Source organism: Saimiri boliviensis, chromosome X, assembly GCF_048565385.1.
Source record: "Saimiri boliviensis isolate mSaiBol1 chromosome X, mSaiBol1.pri, whole genome shotgun sequence".
Taxonomy (NCBI): Eukaryota; Metazoa; Chordata; class Mammalia; order Primates; family Cebidae; genus Saimiri; species Saimiri boliviensis.
The window spans coordinates 51,662,932-51,684,443 of NC_133470.1; the positions used below are offsets into that span (position 1 = coordinate 51,662,932).

Genomic DNA, 21,512 nt, shown 5'->3' on the forward strand with positions numbered 1-21,512 from the left:
ACATAAACAGAATTAAAAACAAAAATCACATGATCATCTCAATAGATGTAGAAAAATCATTCGACAAAATCCAGAACATCTTTGTGATTAAAACCCTCAGCAAAATCAGCATACAAGAGACATACCTCAACATAACAAAAGCCATCTATGACAAACCCACAGCCAACATAATACTGAACAGAGAAAAGTTGAAAGCATTCCCTGAGAGAATTGGAACAAGACAAGGAATTCCACTCTCGCAGCTTCTATTCAACATGGTACTGAAAGTTCTAGCCAGAGCAATCAGACAAGAGAAAGAAAGTGCATCCGGAGCAGTAAAAAGAGAGTGAAACTGCCACTGTTTGCTGATGATATAATTGTATACTGAGAAAGACTATTGTATACCAAGACTAAAGATTTCTCCAAAAAGCTCCTAGAACTGATAAATGAATTCAGCAAAGTTTCGGGGTACAAGATTAATGTACATAAATTAGTAGCTCTGCTATACACCAACAGCAACCAAACTGAGGACCAAATCGAGAACTTAACCCTCTTCACTGTGGCTGCAAAATAAATAAATAAATAAATAAATAAATAAGCAAAATACTTAGAAATATACCTAACCAAGGAAAGACCTTTACAAAGAAAACTGCAAAACACTGCTGAAAGTAATCATAGATGACACAAATAAGTGGAAACACATCCTAGGCTCATGGATGGTAAAATTAATATTGTGAAAATGACCATACTGCCAAAAGCAAGTTCAAATTCAATGCAATTCCCATCCAAATAACATCAACATTCTTCACAGAACTAGAAAAAAAATCCTAAAATTTATATGGAACTAGAAAACACTTACACGCACAAACTAGAATACCTACAGGAGGTGAAAAATTTCCAGAAATATACAACCCTTCAAGCTTAAATCAGGAAGAGTTAGAAACCCTGAAGAGACCAATAATAAGCAGCAAGATTTAAATGGTAATTTCATAGCCAAAAGAAGACTAAGTAAAAAATACAAATCCCAAGACATCACATTAACTGACTTAGAACTATACTGTAATGCCACGGTCACCAAAACAGCATGGTACCGGTATAAAAATAGGCACATAGACCAATGGAACAGAACAAAGAATCCAGAATAAACCCAAATACTTACACCAACTGGTCTTCAACAAAGCAAACAAAAGCATAAACTGTGAAAAGGACACCCTGTTCAACAAATGGTGCTGGTATAATTGGCAAATCACGTGTAGGAAAATGAAAATGTCCTCACATCTTAGGTTATATAAAAATCCATTCAAGATGGATCAAGGACTTAAATCTAAGACCTGAAGTTATAAAAATTCTAGAAGATAATATTGATAAAATCCTTCTATACATTGGCTTTAGCAAAGAATTCATTTCATTTTCACCCAAAAGCAAATGCGACAAAAACAAAGATAAATAGGTAGAACTTAATTAAACTTAAGAGCCTCTGCACAGCAAAAGGAAGAGTGAGCAGAGTAAACAGACATCTCAGAGTGGGAGACAGTCTTCACAATCCATACACTCAACAATGGACTAATATCCAGAATCTACGATGAACTCAAATCAGTAAGAAAAAATAACAATCCCATCAAAAAGTGGGCTAAGGACAATTGTCAAAAGCAGATACACAAATGGCCAACAAACATATACAAAACTGTTCAATATCACTGATGATCAGGGAAATGCAAATCAAAACCACAATGCAATACCACCTTACTCCTGCAGAAATTACCATAATCAAAAAATTTTTAAAAATAGATTTTGGTTTGGATGCCATGAAAAAGGAACACTTCTACACTGCTGTAGGGAATGTAAACTAGTATAAACATTATGAAAAACAGTCTGAAGTTTCCTGAAAGAACTAATAGTAGAACTACAGTTTGATTCAGCAATCCCATTACTACATATATACTCAGAGGAAAAGTCATTATATGAAAAAGATACTTGCACATGCATGTTTATAGCAGCACAGTTCACAATTGCAAAACTATGGAACCAGCCCAAATGCCATCGCACAATGAGTCTATTACAAAATTATGATATATATATGTGTGTGTATGTAGATTACATATATAATTACATAAGTAATTATATATTATATATCTAATTATATAATTACTCATGTAATTAAATATCACTTGTTCTCCAAAAACCTATAGAAATAAAAAAATTAAATTAAAAAAATAAAAAAGAAAAGCTAATTTTCAAAAGAAATCAAATTAATCAAACAATTTCTAAATTTAAAAAATTAAATGACAACAGTTTACTATCACACAGAGGTGGGTTTAATATATATATATGATGGAATACTACTCAGCCATAAAAACAAATGAATTAATTGAATTTGCAGCAACCTGGACAGAACTGGAGACTATTATTCTAAGTGAAGTAACTCAGGAATGAAAAATCAAACATCGTATGTTCTCACTTATAAGTGGGATCTAAGCTATGAGGATGCAAAGGCCTCGGAAGACAATGGACTTTGGGGATTCAGGGGAAAGGGTGGGAGGGGTGTGAGGGATAAAAGACTACAAATCAAATTGGGTTCCATGTATACTGCTCGGGTGATAGGTGCACCAAAATCTCACAAATCACCACGAAAGAACTTACTCGTGCAATTAAATACGACTTGCTCCTCAAAAACCCATAGAAATAAAAAAAAAATTAATTAAAAAATAAAAAATAAAGCTAATTTTCAAAACAAATCGAATTAATCAACCAACATCTCAATTTAAAAAACTAAATGGAAACAGTTTACTATCACTCAGAGGTGGGTTTAGTTTTATTTTCTGTTGTCATCTTTTGAGCATTGTAAATTATGAAAGAAATTCAGAACTATAGCGCTTCTCAAATCGGCCTCTATGTTCCTTCAACCTAAGAGTGCCCTCTCCTGGCTTCATGATTCACATTCAGCTGGTTCACTGATGAAAATAAGTTTAACGTGAAGATGGTGGAAAAAAAAAAAAAAAAACTGTTCTGAAACCTGGCATAATAAAGGCTTTAGCTCTCCTTTTAAATATAACAAAAATGAACAAAAGTCCAATCGCAAGTATAATGGTTGTTTCCAGCAGCTGAAAGGAGGGTAAAACGCAGAGTTGTTGTTTGATAGGTATGGAAAAGTTCTGGAGATTGGTTGTACAACAATGAGAATATACTTTACATTATTGAACTGTACACTTAAAAAATGCTAAGGTGGAAAAGCTTATATTATGTATGCTTTACCACAAAGCATACAAACAAACACAGATAAGGAAATACATCTAATTGTGGTATAAATAGTCCATGTTGATAGAAGCAGCTCTAAGTTGGGACTGTTTTCACCTGAAGTCAAATGTTTACCACAAATTAAACCTAGCTGGAGTTGATAAAATTTTTAATTCCTGTCATTTTACTAACTAGGCACATATTTCTCTTAATTTACTAAAACTATAACTATAGAACAACTTAATTGCAACTCTTAATGTCTTTAGTCTTGAAGATTTAGAGACTCATGTAAAAATATTGTGAAAATGTTACTTTATTTGCTTTAATAAATAATAAAATATTCTTCAGTTTCTAAAAATAAAGACTCCAAGTTTTGATTTGTGTATCCAACTGAAAGGCACTCACTAAGATGAAAGAAAAAAACCTAGGAAAGAAGCAAATCTGATGGAAGAATAGACCAATGGTTCTCAACTGGAGACAATTTTGTACCCAAGGGGACATCCGATAATGTTTGGAAATCTTTTTGGTTATCACAACTCGGGGAGTGGGGAGTAGTACTGGCATATAGTTGGCAGAGGATTGGCTTAAGACATCGCTGAATGGTAAACTCTGGCCACCACTACAAAGATTGATTTGGCCTCGAATGTCTAGCACCAAGGTTGAGAAACACTGGGTTAGAATCTTCTTCGCTGACTTTGACCACTTTTTCTCAGCCTTTGTAGCAGGCTTCTTTTCTTCTATCTGTCTCTAATTACCCAATATTCTGTTTTTAGGTCAATTATCTTTTCTCTTGATTTTCCCTTGGGGATATCATCCATTCCCTTGTCTTTAACAATCACCTCTATGTTGCTGACTCCCACATCAGTATGTCTAGTTTCAAATACTCTTCTAGCTCTAAAATATTGCCTTTCTCAATACCTCCCTCACATCTTTTCATTAAGCTACAGCTACATCTGACCTTTCTGTCTTTCATAGTAGCATTTGGTACAAAACCTCAGGGTCATTTATTTCCCAGACATTTACTGAGTAACTAATTTGTATAAAGGGCTGTGCTGTGTACTTGGAGGAAGGTAGCAAGGGTGGAGATAAGAGATAGTTACAGCAGTGAATGCCTTACATGTATTATCCCTGGTTATGGCAACAGTTTTGCAAGGAAAAAAATTATGGCCTTGAAAGCAAAGTTCCAAGAATTTAATTAATTTAAGAATTGATTACAAGCGCAGAGCTTGTAAACAGCAGTTTAACAGCCACTTCTCTTACATTAAGGACTAAACTCCATTAAAACCAACAACAACAACAACAATAAAAAAGAAACCAACAAACAAAAACCACTGAGGACAACCCTGAAAAGTCTGATCTAGTTTGTCCATAGCTAAAGGGATATGAATGTGTAGGCTATATTAATAATGAAGGTCTAAGAAGTTCCAGAAGCCTTTTCTTCTGAGACGCATGGTACTGTCTTCTGGTTACCATAAATCGTAGAATATAGCATGTCATCAGTGGTAAGATGGGTCATTATTTTCCACACCTACAAGAAAGAAAAAATAAGTTGTCAACTAAAGTATAGTGTATCATCAATTGTCAGGTCGCAGAGATTTCCTAGATGTTCAAATGTGGGGAAAAAAATACAGTAAGCCTTCAAAAATTACAATTTGTTTAAAAAATATAAAGAAAAATTGATCTTAGATTCTGTGACATACGGCGAATTCATTTTCCACATTCAATTTCCATGGTCAGTGCTGGTGTGCTGTTCTGCACTTTAGTCAACTTACATGTTTGCATAGTGCTTTTTAAATGATCGTAGCTAGTTTCACAGATCTGTGATGTGCATCTGCAGCTGGCTTGTAAAGCTCTTCTTTGGTTACCGCCCACCCCCGCGTCCCTCCTACACATATAAGCCATTCAGAGTTTACCACTTAAAGATAAACTTGAATTTCTTCTCATCTTAAAATTTCATAAATTATATTAAATTCTCCATAAATTTATTTACATTTAGTGGGAGTGGGGAGCGATGAAAAAACACTATATTAAATAACGACCTCGCTTTTTAACACCCATCCTGGTAGAAACGTTAAAATCGGATGGGGTAGGGAGGAGGGGTGGAGGCGGAGAAGGGATGTACGTCTCAGGATACAGGAAATACGGTAAGAGCGAAACAGGAGGAAGCCAGCTCAGTGCCTGGAGGGGACCCGCCGCCATCTCAGGTCTCTTGGCTTTGCCAGGGCCCACCGGAGAAAACTGACGCCCCGTTTCTGTAATCCTTATGGGAGATCAACCTTGTGCCTCCGGGAGATCCACTCTCCCACCTGGAAACACACGGGAAGCCAAGCCTCCAAAAAAGCGCTGCCTCCTAGCTCCGCGGTGGGATTATCCAGAAGGAACTCCCAACGGAGGTAGTACCACTCTCCCCTCCGCACCTCCTCCTCCATCAGCCGGCCTGAAGTCTCACCCTCCTCCTCCGGAGAAGTAGAGAAATAAATCTCTCCCACCCTAAACCAGGTCAGATTCTTTCTCATCTAGGACATCTAGGCTCTTTGAAACTTATTATGCATTCTCAAAGATCTCCTTCCCCTTTTCCCTGTTCTTCCCACGATTTCAAAATAGAAGAAATAACATGCAGGCATTAAGCGGCTCTTTCAAAAAATATTCTTGAATGAAATGATGCATATTTAATGACATTAAATAATTATTTTAAATATTTTAGATGAAATAATTGTAGTTATATTTTCTAAGACATAGACTTGAATCTTTTGATTTGTTTGAAAGTAATTCATTGGTGCCAAGGTGGAGGGAAGGTATAATAAAAATGTTCATGAGTTGATAATTTAAAGCTAGGTGATGTATTTGTGGGAATTTATTATACTATTCTCTCCACTTTTGCGTGCATTTGAAAAATTTTTATTTAAAAAAAAAATGCCTGATTCAAGACCAATAACAAGCACCTATGTCCAGAACTTTGTTAACAGAGAGAAGTGTAAGGTGAGCCTTCAGAAGTGTACGTCTTTCTCTGTGTTATTATTCAAGACCAATAGCAAGCATCTATTGAAACAAGCATCTTTTGCGTGCATTTGAAAAATTTTTATTTAAAAAAAAAAATGCCTGGTTCAAGACCAATAACAAGCACCTATGTCCAGAACTGTGTTAACAGAGAGAAGTGTAAGGTGAGCCTTCAGAAGTGTACGTCTTTCTCTGTGTAAGGCAGGAGAGTTAATTATGTATATATTTTAAGCTACAATGTGATAGTCAAATCCAAGTGCCATAACATTTGCTTCTTCAAGGTATTCAGGAAGCGTGGAGGATGGATCAAGTCACTGCCTGGTAGTAATCGTGAGCCATCAACTAAAAAAAAAAGAGTGGGGGTCAGGCATGGTGGTGCAGGCCTATAATCCCAGCCCTTTTGGAGGCCGAGGCGAGCAGATCAGGTCAGGAGTTCGAGACTAGCCTGGCCAACATGATGAAACCAGGTCTCTACTAAAGTTACAAAAATTAGTCGGCCATGATGGTGGACGCCTGTAATCCCAGCAACTCTGGAGGCTATGGCAGGACGGTCACTGGAACCTGGAAGGCAGAGGTTGCAGTGAGCCGAGACTGCGCCATTGCTCTTCAGCCTGAGCGACAATAGCAAAAACTACGTCTCAAAAAAAAAAAAAAAAAAAAAAAAAAAAAAAAAGAAGGAGGAACTTTGGGTGGGCCTTAAAGGGTGAGTGACATATGCCACGTGGAGGGGCAGGGAATGTTTTCCAGGCCGAGGCTTTCCAGAACAAAAGGCAGAGCTCTTCTGGAAACAGCTTGGCTATAATTTTGAATTTTGAATCTGTAAGAAGGACCAAAAGGGGAAGATAAAGTGCTTCAGGGCCTTAAATGTTATGCTGAGCATATAATTCATTCCAATATCCAGCAAGTGATACTATTTGTATTTTAGGATTCCAGTTCTTACTATCAGAAAAGCAATCTCTGATATTAATTTGGATGAACTTTATAGAATGTAAAAAATAAAACTGAATCTGACACAAATTTTATAGATACTTTTTATCCAAAGGAAAGAAACATCATTTGTGCAGTAAACCTTTATGAAGCCCTTGCAATGGGTAGAAATTATTCTGAGAGCTGTAGGGGATGGATGGCCAAGGTAGTGCCTAGTACATAATAGGAGTGAAACATATTTTGAATAAATAAATCAATGAATGATGGGACAACACTGGTCACCAAAGAAGTTATAGACATTGGGTTTGGTGGTAATGCATAGAAAAAGAGTGAGGTCTATTTTGCTTGAAAGCATCTCCCTGTCATTCCATACAGCTCTACTTCTATCTCACATGTTTACCTTTATTCAAAAGGGTAGTGGAGTGAAGGGGTTGCAGGGCGTAGGGTGAATATTTCGGAGACAGAAAACAAAAGAGCAGCCGGGCGCGGTGGCTCACGCCTATAATCCTAGCACTTTGGGAGACTGAGGCTAGTGGATCACCTGAGGTCAGGAGTTCGAGACCAGCCTGGCCAGCTTGGCGAAATCCTGTCTTTACTAAAACTGAAAAAAAAAAAAAAAAAAAAAAAAAAAAATTAGCCAGGAATGGTGGTGGGCACCTGTAATCCCAGCTCTTCGGGAGGCTGAGGCAGGAGAATGGATTGAACCCGGGAAGCAGAGGTTGCAGTGAGCCAAGATCACGCCACTGCACTCCAGCCTGGGAGACAGAGCAGGACTCCGGGGGAAAAAAAAAAAAAAAAAAAAAAAAAAAAAAGAAAGAAAAGAGAGAGAGAGAGAGAAAGAGAGAGAGAGAGAGAAAAAAAAACAAAGAAAAGAAGTGCAAGAGTTCCGTAATTTCCCCCCAAGTGATTCAAGTCACTGAAAATTGTAATAATAGCCAATATTTACTAAAGATTTATGTGCCAATTTTCTTTTCTTTCTTTCTTTCTTTCTTTCTTTCTTTCTTTCTTTCTTTCTTTTTTTTTTTTTTTTTCTGAGACAAAGACTTACTCTGTTGCCCAGACTGGAGTGCAGTGGTGCAATCTTGGCTCACTGCAGCCTCTACCTCACGGGTTCAAGTGATTCTCCTGCCACAGCCTCCTGAGTAGCTGGGACTACAGGTGTGCGCCACCACACCCAGCTAATTTTTGTATTTTTAGTGGAGACAGTGTTTCATCATGTTGGCCAGGATGGTCTTGGTCACCTAACCTCGTGATCTCTGCCTCTCAAAGTGCTAGGATTACAGGCGTGAGCCACTGTGCCCAGTCTATGTGCCAGTTTTCTAAAGAGCTTTGCATGTTATAATTTATGTAATCACAACTCTACTAGAGAAGTTTGTATAGGCCAAGGGAAGTTGTATGAGTTGCCACAAATTACACAGCACGAAGTGGCTGAGCTGAGCTTTAAACCCGGAACATTTGATTTGAGTTCGTGCTCTAAACTGCTATGTAATACATCTCTTCTAATGCTATGTATACAACTGTTTTATAGGAATATATCATTGAAATTGAGGTAAGGAAAGGATAATGACTTGAGGAGACCAGGAGACAAAGAGATGGACAGAAACAGAAAAAAAAAGTCACAATATTTTTTTACTATTTTTCAGTCTTTGAGGGATTGCAGTATGACTCCATTTCCCTGGTGCATTCGCGTAGTAGTTCACTTGATGAAAACAATGAAGATGATTATTTACAATGCTACCCTGCTTTTTCTGATGTCCTGCACCTGGAAGTTGTGCTTCTTAAGGTAATCTCTTTACCAAAAACTATTAAGAGGAGGAGGAGGAAATAAGTTGGTTTTGACACATTAGAAAGTAGCCAAACAAAACACTGAAACTACATTCTCCATTATATGAAAACATACTCATAATAATGTAATCTAAATAAATGTTTTGTTAGATTCACTTGTAATTACCTTAGAGTTTATATTATTACTGTGAAATAGATCATCTTTTTAATTACATTTTCTAATTATTTATGGTAAATGGGAACATGATTGACATTTTTGTATATTGATTTTATATTCTGTAGCCTTCATAAATTCTGTTTATTCTAATAATTTATAGATTTCTTGGATTATCTGTTAATTAATTGTATTTTGAATAATGACAGTTTCTTTCCAATATTTCTTTAGCTTGTATTACTGTGCTACCTAGGATCTTTAGTTCAAAGAGGAACAAGAGCATTGGTGGAGGATTTCCTTACTTTGTTCCGAAATTCTACAAAATTTCACCTTTTTTAGTAGATTGTCTTTCTCAAGTTAAGCAAGTTTCTTTATATTCCTAATCTGCTGAGAGTTTTTATTACAAATATTATGAAGTTTCTTCCCATCTATATGTATTGACATTTTCATATCCTTTTTCTACCATGAATATCACAGTGTGACAATGTGATAAATTACAATAATCAATTTTCTAATATATTTCTAGCTTTTGCTTTCATCAAGCCTCACCATTGGATATTTTGTTTTCTATTTTAATAATTTTTATTTTTTTATTTTGAACATTCTTCTTTTGTTTTCTCTCTAATTTATTGAGTTAGATCTTTAGCTTCTTGATTTTCAATGTTCTTCTGTAAGATAAGAATTTAGAACTATACATTTCTTCTGCCACCTTAGAAATAGTTCACAGGTTTTTATATTTAGTATTTTTATCATTCAATATTATTTTTAAATTTCTCTTACTATTTTCTGACCCATGTTTTTTTTTTAAATTTCTAACCATATGGGATTCCTTTTTAAAAAATTGTATTATGAAATCATTAACCCCATTCTACTTTATCTTTTTTTCTGCTTTAAATTTTTTTAATCCTTCTTATAACAAGATACAAAATTATACATTGGCTGCTCTTCCCGGCAGAGTTTGGCAATATAAAACATTTTCTTTGATTAAATACATAGCAAAAGTATGGTTCTGATATTTATTGATGTTGTTGCTGTTGAATTTTATACTTATGTTTTTAAAATTTTTATTTAATTTACACTTGAAAAACTGGGAATATTACAAAGAACTCCCATAATACACTTTACCCACATTCACCAATTAACACTTTATCACATTTGCCTTATTATTCTGTTCTTCTCTTCCTCTCCTTCTCCCTCTCCTATTTGACTGTATTTGCAAATAGTAATTTGCCAAATGTCAAATTATTCTCCTTTACCTCTTAATATGTCAGTGTTTATTTCTTCAGAATGATGATTTCCTCATACATTCTCAGTAAATGTGTCACAATCAAGAAATTTGATATTGCTCTGGTATTATAATCGAATCCATATTCTGATGTTACCAGTTGTCCCAATAATGTCTTTTATCGTTATTTTCTTTCCTTGTTCAAAGTGCTCATCCAAGATGATGCATTACATTTAGTGTCATGCCTCTCCAGTTTTTAATATAGAACAGTTCCTTCACCTTTCTTTGTCTTTTATGTGTGTAGAAAAACAAACTCAGTTTCTCTCATTATATTCTCACAACCCCACTTCTGACACTGATTGTGTGGGAAAAAAACAGGTTTTCTTTGGCTCTTGCACGACAACAACCAACACAGAAAACTCGTGGCCAAATATATTGGGATTTCTTCTCACCAACAAGCAAATAAGCAATTCTACAGTGGACATCAGCTGGGTGTGCTCCAATCCAATTCAGTTCTGAAGCTATCTCCCTGCAGAAAGTATCTGATTCCACAGATTGAGAGCGTAGTCCCACAGGACTGCCCCAACTTTAGACATCAGTTTCAATTCTGGGCCTTTGGAACTTTTAACTGACCAGCTTCAAGTTAAGGTTCCCATGACCTCTCTTTTTAGGCTCACATAATTTGCTAGAACAGCACACAGAATTCAGGGAAACACTTACTTGCATGTACCTATTTATTCATAAAGGACGTTTTAAAGGCTACAAATAAACAGCCAGATGAAGAGATGCATAGAGTGAGGTCTGGAAGGGTATTCAGCACAGGAGCTTCCATTCCTGTGGAGTTGGGGTATGCCATCCTCCCGGCATGTGGATGAGTTCTTATTCATCCTTCTATAAGCCTCCACAAATTCAGCTGTACTTAATCCTCTTGTGCTTTTTATGAAGACTTCATTTGATAGGCATTATTGAAGCATGGAAAACCATGTAGAAATGTGATTGGGCTAGAAGGGCATGATCTAATACCAATAGATTCAATGGAGAAACCCAGCAAGCCTTGCCTGTTCAGATTCTTCTTGGCTTCTCTGTGCAGTGTTCCTTCCTCCTGGGTATGGGGCAGGACTCTTTCCAAAATGGGAGTCTTATGACCCATAGTCAAACTAGGTAGGTCAGAGAATTACTTCACGGCCAGCTCCAAGACAGAAAGTCGGGTGAAGTTTAGACTATATTTTTAGTTACTATGGCTTGCCTTCAGGAGAAAGAAAAGAACGTAAAAGGAGGGCCGGAGAAAGTCAAAAAGAGATTATGATTTCGGAAGCCTAAAATGCTCCAACATTATACATATGTATACACATATCCACACACAGATACATTATACACACACATACACATACACACATATTGACTGTCTCTCACCTTTATTTCTCTGAAGCTGTTTCAAAGCTGCTTCAGGAACCAAAGACAAAAGACCAAATACTTAAACAAAAGATATGCCTGTTGTTTTAGTCACTTAGGAAATAACAAGAGCTTTGGGAGTTATGAGCCAGGAACCATGGACAAAAACATATATATATATATATATATATATATATATATATACATCTCACACATCAACAATTGACAGTTGTGTAAATACAGGATACTTATTTCATAGATTGTCCTTCAATTTAAATTTGTGTGCCATATCCCCATTATTATATTTAGAGTATGCATATGAGCAAAAACATCAAAGGAATAATGTGGTGTTCTCAGGACATCATGTTGGTGGCACCTGATGCTGGTTTGACCCCTTAGGAGTAAAGTTAACTTTGATTACTTCGTTAACCTTGTGAATAGTTGCTAGATTAATCCACTTTACAATTACCATTTTCCTTTTTATAATTGATGATTTTGCTGGGGATACTTTGAGACTATGTGCCTATCCTGTTCCTCATTATACTATCATCCACTAGTTTTCAAATCCATTGACAATTCTTGACTGAATCAGATATTACCATGATGAATGCAAAATGGTAATTTTCAAACTCCATCATTTTTACTACATTTATTAGTTTATATTCTACATCAAGGTAGAGGTTTTTCTCCGTTTATTTATTTATTAGTTTGGACACATAGATATTTATTTTTTAAATACCCTATTGTTATTTATTTTAATGCTCAAATTGTCTCAGATTTAGTGAGTGGCTGCCTGTTAAAGTTGGCTCCCCTGTCTTTTGACATGTCTTATCATTGTTCAACACATGTTTTTACTTACTTTAAAATTTCTTTACTTCCTTACTTTCAAGCTTGTCGTGTACTTCCTACCCCGTTACTCATTTCTCTACAGACCTCTGTTATCTTTAAAGGAGACAGTATTTAGAAACTAAGTCATCGTATATGACTGTTTTTTAGCTTAACATTTTGTTATTGTTTTCCATTTAAAAGACAATATTGTTTATATAATGATTATTTAGAGTTTGTTGAAACTTGCTTTATGTCCTAGAGAACATGATCAACTAGTGTTTTATGTATGCCTGGTAAGATTGTGTATCTAATTTTCGCATGTAGTGTTCTGTTCATTAAATTTAATTATGTTGTTTAAATCTTCTTTATTACTAATTTTTTTGTTTGCTGGACCTATCGGTTACCGAGAGAGTTAAAATCTTCCACTGTAATTGTGGATTTGTCAGATTCTTATACTTTTGACAATTGTTGCTTTGTATACTTGAGGCATTGTTAGTATGTATATGCAAGTCTAGACTAGATACATGTTTTATAATCTTATGAACTCTTTTTGTCTTTTTGAATGTAAATTTTTTTGTTTGCTGAGTCTTTTTAAATTTTTAAAATTTTTCTGGGTACCTAGTAGGTGTATATATTTATGGAGTATATGAGATGTTTTGATACATACATGCAAAGTGTAATAATCACATCATGTACAATGGGGTATCCATCATTTCAAGCATCTATCCTTTTGTTACAGACAATTTAATTCTACTCTTTTAGTTTTTGCAAAATATACAATTATATTCTTATTGACTGTAGTCACCCTGTTGTCCTATCAAATAATAGACCTTATTCATTCTTTCTTTTTACCCATTAACCATCCCCACTCTTCTCCATCATCTATTACCCTTCCCAGCCTCTGGTAACCATACTTCTAATCTTTATCTCCATTGAGTTCAATTGTTTTGATTTTTAGATTCCATAAATAAGTGAGAACATGTGACATTTATCTTTCTGTGCCTGGCTCATTTCACTTAACATAATGATCTCCACTTCCATCCATGCTGTTGCAGGAGACTGGATCTCATTGGTTTTTTTATGACTGATTATTACTCCACCGTGTATATGTACCATGTTTTCTTCATTCATATGTCTGTTGATGAACACTTAGGTTGCTCCCAAATCTCAGCTATTGCAAACAGTGCTGCAACAAACAAGGGAGTGTAGATATTTTTTTCATATACTGATTTCCTTTGTTTGGGGTATATACCCAGCAGTGGGATTGCTGAATCATATGGTAGGTCAATTTTTACTTTCTTGAGGAATCTCCAAATTGCTCTCCATAGTGGTTGTGCTGATTTACATTCCCACCAACAGTGTACAAGCAATCCCTCTTCTCCACATTCTCCCCAGCATTTGTTACTACCTGTCACTTGGATATAAGTCATTTTAATTGAAATGAAATAACATCCCATTGTAGTTTTGATTTGTATTTCCCTGATAATCAACTACATTAAGCACTTTTCCACATGCCTGTTTGGCATTTGTGTATCTTCTTTTGAAAAATGTCTGTTCAAATCTTTGTCTCAATTTTGATCAAATTATTAGATTTTTTCCTATTGAGTTGTTTGAGCTCCTTACATATTTTGGTTATTAATTTTTTGTCATAAGGGGAGTTTGCAAATATTTTTTCCCATTGCACCTTCACTTTGTAGACTGTATCCTTTGCTGTGCAGAAGCTTTTTTACTTGATGTGATCCCATTTGTTCATTTTTGTTTTGATTGCCTATGCTTGTGGGGTATTACTTAATAATTTTTTGCCCAGACCAATGTCCTGGAGATTTTTCCCATATTTTCTTGTTGTAGTTTCATAGTTTGAGGTCTTAAACTTAAATTTTTAACACATTTTTATTTGATTTTTGTATATGGCAAGAAATATCTATCTAGTTTCATTTTTCTGCATATGGATATCCAGTTTTCCCAGCACCATTTATTGAAGAGACTGTCTTTTCCGCAGTGTATGTTCTTGGCACCTTTGGAAAATGAGTTCTTTAGGTGTGTGGATTTGTTTCTGGGTTCTCAATTATTTTCCATTGGTCTATGTGTCTGTTTTTATGACAATACCATGCTATTTTGATTACTGTAGTTCTGTAGTATAACTTGAAGTCAGGTACTATGATTCCTTCAATTTTGTTAATTTTGCTTTTGATAGCTTTGGCTATTCTAGGTCTTTTGTGGCTCCATATAAATTTTAGGATCGTCTTTTTTCTATTTCTGTGAAGAATGTTTTTTGTATTTTGATAAGTATTGCATTGAATCTGTAGATTGCTTTTCATAGTATGGACATTTTAACAATATTGATTCTTTCAATCCATTAATGTGGACCATCTTTCCATACTTTGGTGTCCTCTTCAATTTCTTTCATCAGTGTTCTACAGTTTTTATTGTAGAGATCTCCCACTTCTTTGGTTAATTCCTAGGTATTTAATTTTATGTTTGGCTATTATGTGGAATTATTTTTAAATTTCTTTTACAGATTGGCCAGTGTTGGCATACAGACATGGTACCAATTTTTGTATGTTGATTTTGTATCCTGCAACTTTACTGAATTTATCAGTTCTTATAGTTTTTTTGTGAAGTCTTTATGGTTTTCCAAACACAAGATCAAATCCTCTGAAAACAAGGGTAATTTGACTTCTTCTTTTCCAATTTGGATGCCCTTAATTTCTTTCTCTTGTCTGATTGCTTTAACTAGGACTTGCAGTACTAGGTTGAATAACAACAGTGGCAAAGGATATCCTTGTAATGTTTCGGATCTTAGAGGAAAGGCTTTCAGTTTTTCCCCATTTGGTATGATACTAGCTGTGGGTCTGTTATATATGGGTTTTGTTATGTTGAGGCATGTTCCTTCTATACCCATTTTTGAAGGTTTTTATCATGATTGCATGTTGAACTTTATCCAATGATTTTTCGGCATCAAGTGAAATGACCATATGGTTTTAATCCTTCATTCTGTTGATATTATGTATCACTATTGTTGAACCATCCTTCCATTCCAGGGGTAAATCTCACTTGGTCATCATGAATGATCTTTGTAATATATTGTTGAATTTGTTTGCTAGTAATTTGTTGAGGATTTTTGCATCAATATTTATCAGAGTTATTGGCCTGTATTTTTTTTGTTTTGTTTTGTTTTTGCCTGATTGTAGTATCATACCTCGTGGAATGAGTTTGGAAATATCCCTTCCTCCTGTATTTTTCAGAATAGTTTGAGTAGGATTGGTATTAGTTCTTCTTTAAATATTTGTTAGAATTCAGCAGTGAAACCACTGGGTCCCAGGCTTTTCTTTACTGGAATACTTTTTATTATGGCTTTAATCATGTTACCTGTTACTGGTCTTTTCAGGTTTTGGATTATCTTCATGGTTCCGTCTCGATATGTCATATGTGTAAAGGAGTTTCTCTATTTAGTCTAGATTTTCCACTTTATTGGCATATAGTTGCTCATAGTTGCCACTAATGAGCCTTTGAATTTCTGCAGTATCAGTTGTAATGTCTCCTTTTTCATCTCTGGTTTTATTTACTTGAATCTTCCATCTTTTTTTCTTAGTCTGGCTAAAAGTTTGTCTATTTTGTTTAACTTTTCAGAACACCAACTTTTTATTTTATTTTACTTATTTTATATTGTTTCCTTCATTCCAATTTCATTTATTTCTGCTCTGATGTTTATTATTTATTCCTCTTAATTTTGGGTTTAGTTTGCTCTTGCTTTTCTAGTTCTTTAAGAATCATTATTAGGTTCTTTAAATTTACCTCTTTTTTGATTTAGGAACTGATAGCTATAAACTTCTCTCTTAGTACTGCTCTTATGTATCATATAAGTTTTTGTATGTTGTGTTTCCATTAATTTGTTTCAAGAAATTTTTCAATTTTCATCTTGGTTTCTTCACTGACCCACTGCTTATTCAGGAACATATTGTTCAATTTCCAGGTATTCGTATAGTTTCCAAATTTCTTCTTGTTATTGATTTTATTTTTTTTCCATTGTGGTCAAAGATGCTTAATATTATTTTCATTTATTTGAGTGTTTTAAGACTTATATTGTGAACTAACATGTGGCCTGCTTTAGAGAATGATCCATGTGCTGAGGGAAAAAATGTGTACTTGCAGCTGTTGGATGAAATGTTCTGTAAACACCTGTTAGGTTCATTTGGTCTCTAATACAGATTAAGTCTTTGTTGATTTTCTGTTTGAAAGACCAGTCCAATGTTTCTTTGTTGTTAACATAGCCACTCCGGCTTTCCTTTTTTGGTGGTATTTCTTTTTCCATGATTTTACTTGCTCGCTTTTTTATTTCTTTTATCGTTTTATCTTTTATCAGAACATTTATAGTCCAACGTGTTCTGCCCAAAAATTAATACATTGATTTGTTTGTTTGTGAATTTACCAATAGAATTTATAATTAGTATTAACGATAAGCTTTATATATCCAAACATTATTTTTTCCTTTTTATTTTATAAAATTTAAACTCTACAGAAAAGTCAAAATATACCTTTCATGTACTGTAGTGCTCTTCTTATCCACAGAGAATATGTTCCAAAACCCCCAGTGGATGCCTGATATCATGAAGAGTAATTAATCCTATAGACACTATGTTTTTTTCCCTACACATACATACGTATGATAAGGTTTAATTTATAAGTTAGGCATAATACAATATTAACAATATTAATAAAATAGAATAATTATTACAATATTCACAGTTTCATGGGCAGAAGACTCATTCTTACCATATGTCTTAGCAACTTCAACATATGATTTTTTTCTTCCCTTATTAAATCGAAAACTTTCTCCTTTTCAATTAAAGGAAGCACTTTACAGCTTCTATTTAACATATGTGAATTGCCAGCATTATTACTCTTGCACTTTGGAGCTACTATTAAGTAAAATAAGGATTACTTGAACGTAAGCACTGTGATACTGCAACAGTTTATTGGATAACCAGGATGGCTAGCAAGTGACTGATAGGCAGGTGAGGAATACAGCATTGATGTGCTGGACAAAGGGCTGATTGACATCTAGAGCATACACGAGATTTCTTCACACTGCTCAAAATGGTGTGAAATGTAAAACTTTTACAAATTGTTTTTGGAATTTTCCATTTAATATTTTCAGACTGCAGTTAATCATGGGTAACTGAAACTGTGGATAAGAGGGGACTACTTTAGATTCATCAGTGTATCAATTTGGCTACATACGGCTTATCTGTCTTTCTAAATACTGTATACATATACACAGTTTTTGTTGAGCCATTTGAAAGTAAATTGCAGATATCATTACACTTCAACTCTATTCACTAAATCATGTATCTCTTAAGAACAATGAAACTACTACCACACCCAGAGAAACTTAACACTGATACAATACTATTGCCTAATATACTATATCAAGTTCCCACAATTTTCCTAACAATATCCTTTATAGCTTTTTATTTGTTTTGGTCCAAAATCCAGTCAAAGGTCGTGCATCGTATTTCGTTATCATGCTCCTTTAGCCTTTTAAAATCTAGAAGAGCACTCTCTCATTTTTTTCTTGTATGTTTTTTGTGACATTGGCATTTTTGATGAGTCCAGGTAGTTGTCCTCTATATGTCTCATAATATGAAATGTGTCGAATTGTTTTCCCATGATTAGCGTAAGCATTTTTAGCAAGAAGACTACATGGATAGCTAGGTAGGTATTTTTACTTCCCCCCTTAGAAAAGTTACTTTTTTGGACACAGGTGAAATTATGGTTTATAATTTGCCCCATATTCCCTGTCTAGGTTACCTGTTTCCAGAAATGCTCAGCATTAAGAGGAGTTTTTATATCTATTCTGCCATTATATTTTGCTACCTCAGAGCATTTAGTTAGTCCAACTCATTGTCTGTCTCACAAACTTCCACAATCAACTCAGTAGGAAATAAAGGTTTTTTTCAGCAGCTTCATCTATAGTCTCCTTAAGTAGTTTTCCTACGACTTGGTCACTTTTTCCCCTCTCATTTTATAAGGACTTTCTCATACTACTCTATATTGATCATTATTAAGAGGCAGTTATGATATGATCAAGTTCCTCTCCTGATAATCTTACCTCGTCACATGTTATCATAGCATCTAGGTCTTTTGTCTCTTTCGGAAAATAAACCAGATTTTATTGCATGGACTCTGTATTAGTTTTATGTTTCTACCATAAGAAATTGATTGCAAATTTAGAAATTTAAAACCACATATTTATTATCTTATAGTTACAGGCCAGAAGTCTGTTATGGGTCTCAACAGACCTGATGAGTAGTCAAGCTGTTGGCTGACTGCATTCCTTTCTAGAGGCTCTAGGGGGGAATCTGTGTACTGCCCATTTGGTTATTGGCAGAATTCAGTTCCTTGCCACTGTAGATCCTAGATCCCTTTCTTGCTGGCTGTCAGCTGAGAGCTGTTCCTAACTTCTAGAAGTCACCTGTATTCCTTAGATTGTAATCTTTTTTCATCTTCAAAGCCAACTATGGCAGATTGAGTCCCTCTCATACTTAGAATTTCTCCATTTTCTTTTGTCATTACATCTTTCACTGACTCAGCTGGAGAAAGGTCCTCTGCTTTTAAAGAAACATGAGATTATTAGAGTGTGCCCACCCAAATAATTCAGAATATTCTCCCCCATCTCAAGATCCCTAACTTCATCATATTAGTAAAGTTCCTTTTGCCTTGTAAAATAACATAGTCATGGAATCTTGAAATCGTGGTATGGACATCTTTGGGTGGCCATCATTTTGTCTACCACAGATTTTATTATAGCAGCAAGCCATAACCGGATACCCAGTGTATGATTCATCCATTCCTTTATTCAACCAACACAAATATTAAAGAATGCCTGTTAAATTGAGCATGTATTAAATTCCAGGCATTGTTTTCTGTGCCAAAGTTACAAAAATATAACATCTAACTCACCAAGCAGTTCAGAAACTGGTTTGGTAAGTTCTGTAGATAGATAGTGGCACAGAGTTCTATAAGAGAATATAAGAAGGCATATGAGCAAGACTAGAGAGCCTGGAATGGCCTCCTGTATCAATCAGTATCTAAGCTCAGTCTTTGAAATGGAGTGAGGTATTAAGTAAGGATGGATGATTGTAGATGGATAAAGAACTTCAAGCAGTGAGAAAATAATGACCAAAGTTACAGAACTAAAGATAGGCTGCTTTTGGGAGGTTGTGGAGATGTATGGTAGGTAGCCTTCCTGGAGTGGAGAGATGGAACTAGATCAGCAAGCTGAAGCATAAACATGAACTTTGTGTGCCATGCTACAAAGGCTCAGGATAGCTCTGTGGGAGATGGGAAGTCACTGACAATCTTGAAGGAGCATGCTGTGCTCACATTTATATTTTACATAGATCACGCTAATGGCCATGTGGAGGATAGTATAGTAGAACAAAATTGGGGTAAGAAGATCATTTAAGATGCTTGCATGAAAATCCCGACAAAAAGTGATGAAGGCTTAAACTCAGCCCATGGTAGTTGGGATGGAGCACAGATGAGTGGATATGAGAAAGGCTTTTGAAGTATTATTGATGAGATGGTATATCAATCAGGATTCAACCAGAGAAACAGAACCAGTAGGAGATATATATTAATAAATGTATTGTAAAGAATTGGCTTGTGGGGGCTATGTAGGCAAGTCTGAAATCTGTGGAGTGGGCTTTCAGGAAGTACAGATTGGAACTCTTGGATGTGGGGTGAAGCCGACGTCCTCAGGTTAAATTTCTTCAGGGAGGCCTTAGCTCTGGTCTTAAGGTCTGTCAGCTGATTGAATCAGATCTACCCAGATTATTTAGGATAATCTTCTTAAAGTTAACTGATTATAGACAGTAATCACATCTACAAAATAACTTCACAGCAAAACCTAGTTAAATTGAAGAGCTAGGGACTCTAGCCTAGCCAAATTGGCATATCAAAAGACAGATGGGATGTCAAGGAAAACAGAACAATAGAAGGCGGTTCTCAAGTTTGTGGCTTGAGTATTAAATGAAATCACTAACTGAGTTATAGAATACAAGAGAAGGAGCAGGTTTTCAACATTTTCGTTAAGATACCTAGATGGAGGTTCCTGGCAAGCAGGTAAAGATCTGATATTGCAAGAGGAGTGTTGTCCATATAAATAGATTTAGGAAACCATCAACATAAAAGTAAGAGATAAAACCAGGGGATTAAATTAAATAATCTAGAAGGTTTTTTTGAGAAAAGTTATGGAGTGAGAAGGAAATTCTGGAGACCACTAACATTTAAGGATTATCTAGAGAAAGATGAACAGATAAAGGAGTAATAGGATGAGGGGGAAAATCTCAAAGAGTTTGAGAAACTCTGAAAGAGTTTGATACCCTGATTAAGAAAAATATAGTGAACAGCAGCATCATACACATTAGAGGGTTCAGTACTGAAAAATATTCATTAATGTGTAAATTAAGCTTATTGGTGAATTTAGCATTAATGTTTTCCATATTATGAGAGCTGAGGCCAGATTACAGTGAGTTGAAGTATTACTAGGAAATGCCAAGTTGAGGGTAGCTGGCATAGCCCACTCATACATGGGAGATTGGATGAGAATGGAGGATAAAAACTGAACAATACTTTATAATTAAATGATAACAAGAAGATTAAGAGCCAAGGGAGTATTTAAAAATAATGATATGAACTTGCACAATTTCATTGACTTAAAGTAACAAGAAAAAGGGTAGAGACAGATGAAATAGGAGAGGAGAATTCAAAGTTACTGAGAAAGAAAATAAATAGGCCTAGTTGTTGGAGAGGACGCAGTGCCAATAGAAGGACGTGTTTCCTTCTTTGGATGAGACTAGGGTATTGGTACTCAGTGGAGGTAGTATATTCCTGAGAGAGTGATTGGAAAGTTTGTGAAAGGCATTTAAGATAATCATTATTGAAGGGCTTCCTGACATATTGTGGGCAGGGTCAATATTGCTAAAT

General features: G+C 35.2%; 1 protein-coding gene across 1 annotated transcript in view; it reads left to right on the forward strand.

Annotated features, from left to right (window-relative positions):
- The first annotated feature begins 5,369 nt into the window (after positions 1 to 5,369).
- NBDY (negative regulator of P-body association) overlaps positions 5,370 to 21,512 on the forward strand; it is a 150,080-nt gene continuing 133,937 nt past the window's right edge. The window contains exons 1-2 of the mRNA XM_039475655.2: positions 5,370 to 5,712; positions 8,781 to 8,920. Of these exons, the coding sequence (XP_039331589.1) occupies positions 5,477 to 5,683 (207 nt within the window). The 5' untranslated portion in view covers positions 5,370 to 5,476 and the 3' untranslated portion in view covers positions 5,684 to 5,712; positions 8,781 to 8,920. The remainder of the gene's footprint in view (positions 5,713 to 8,780; positions 8,921 to 21,512) is intronic.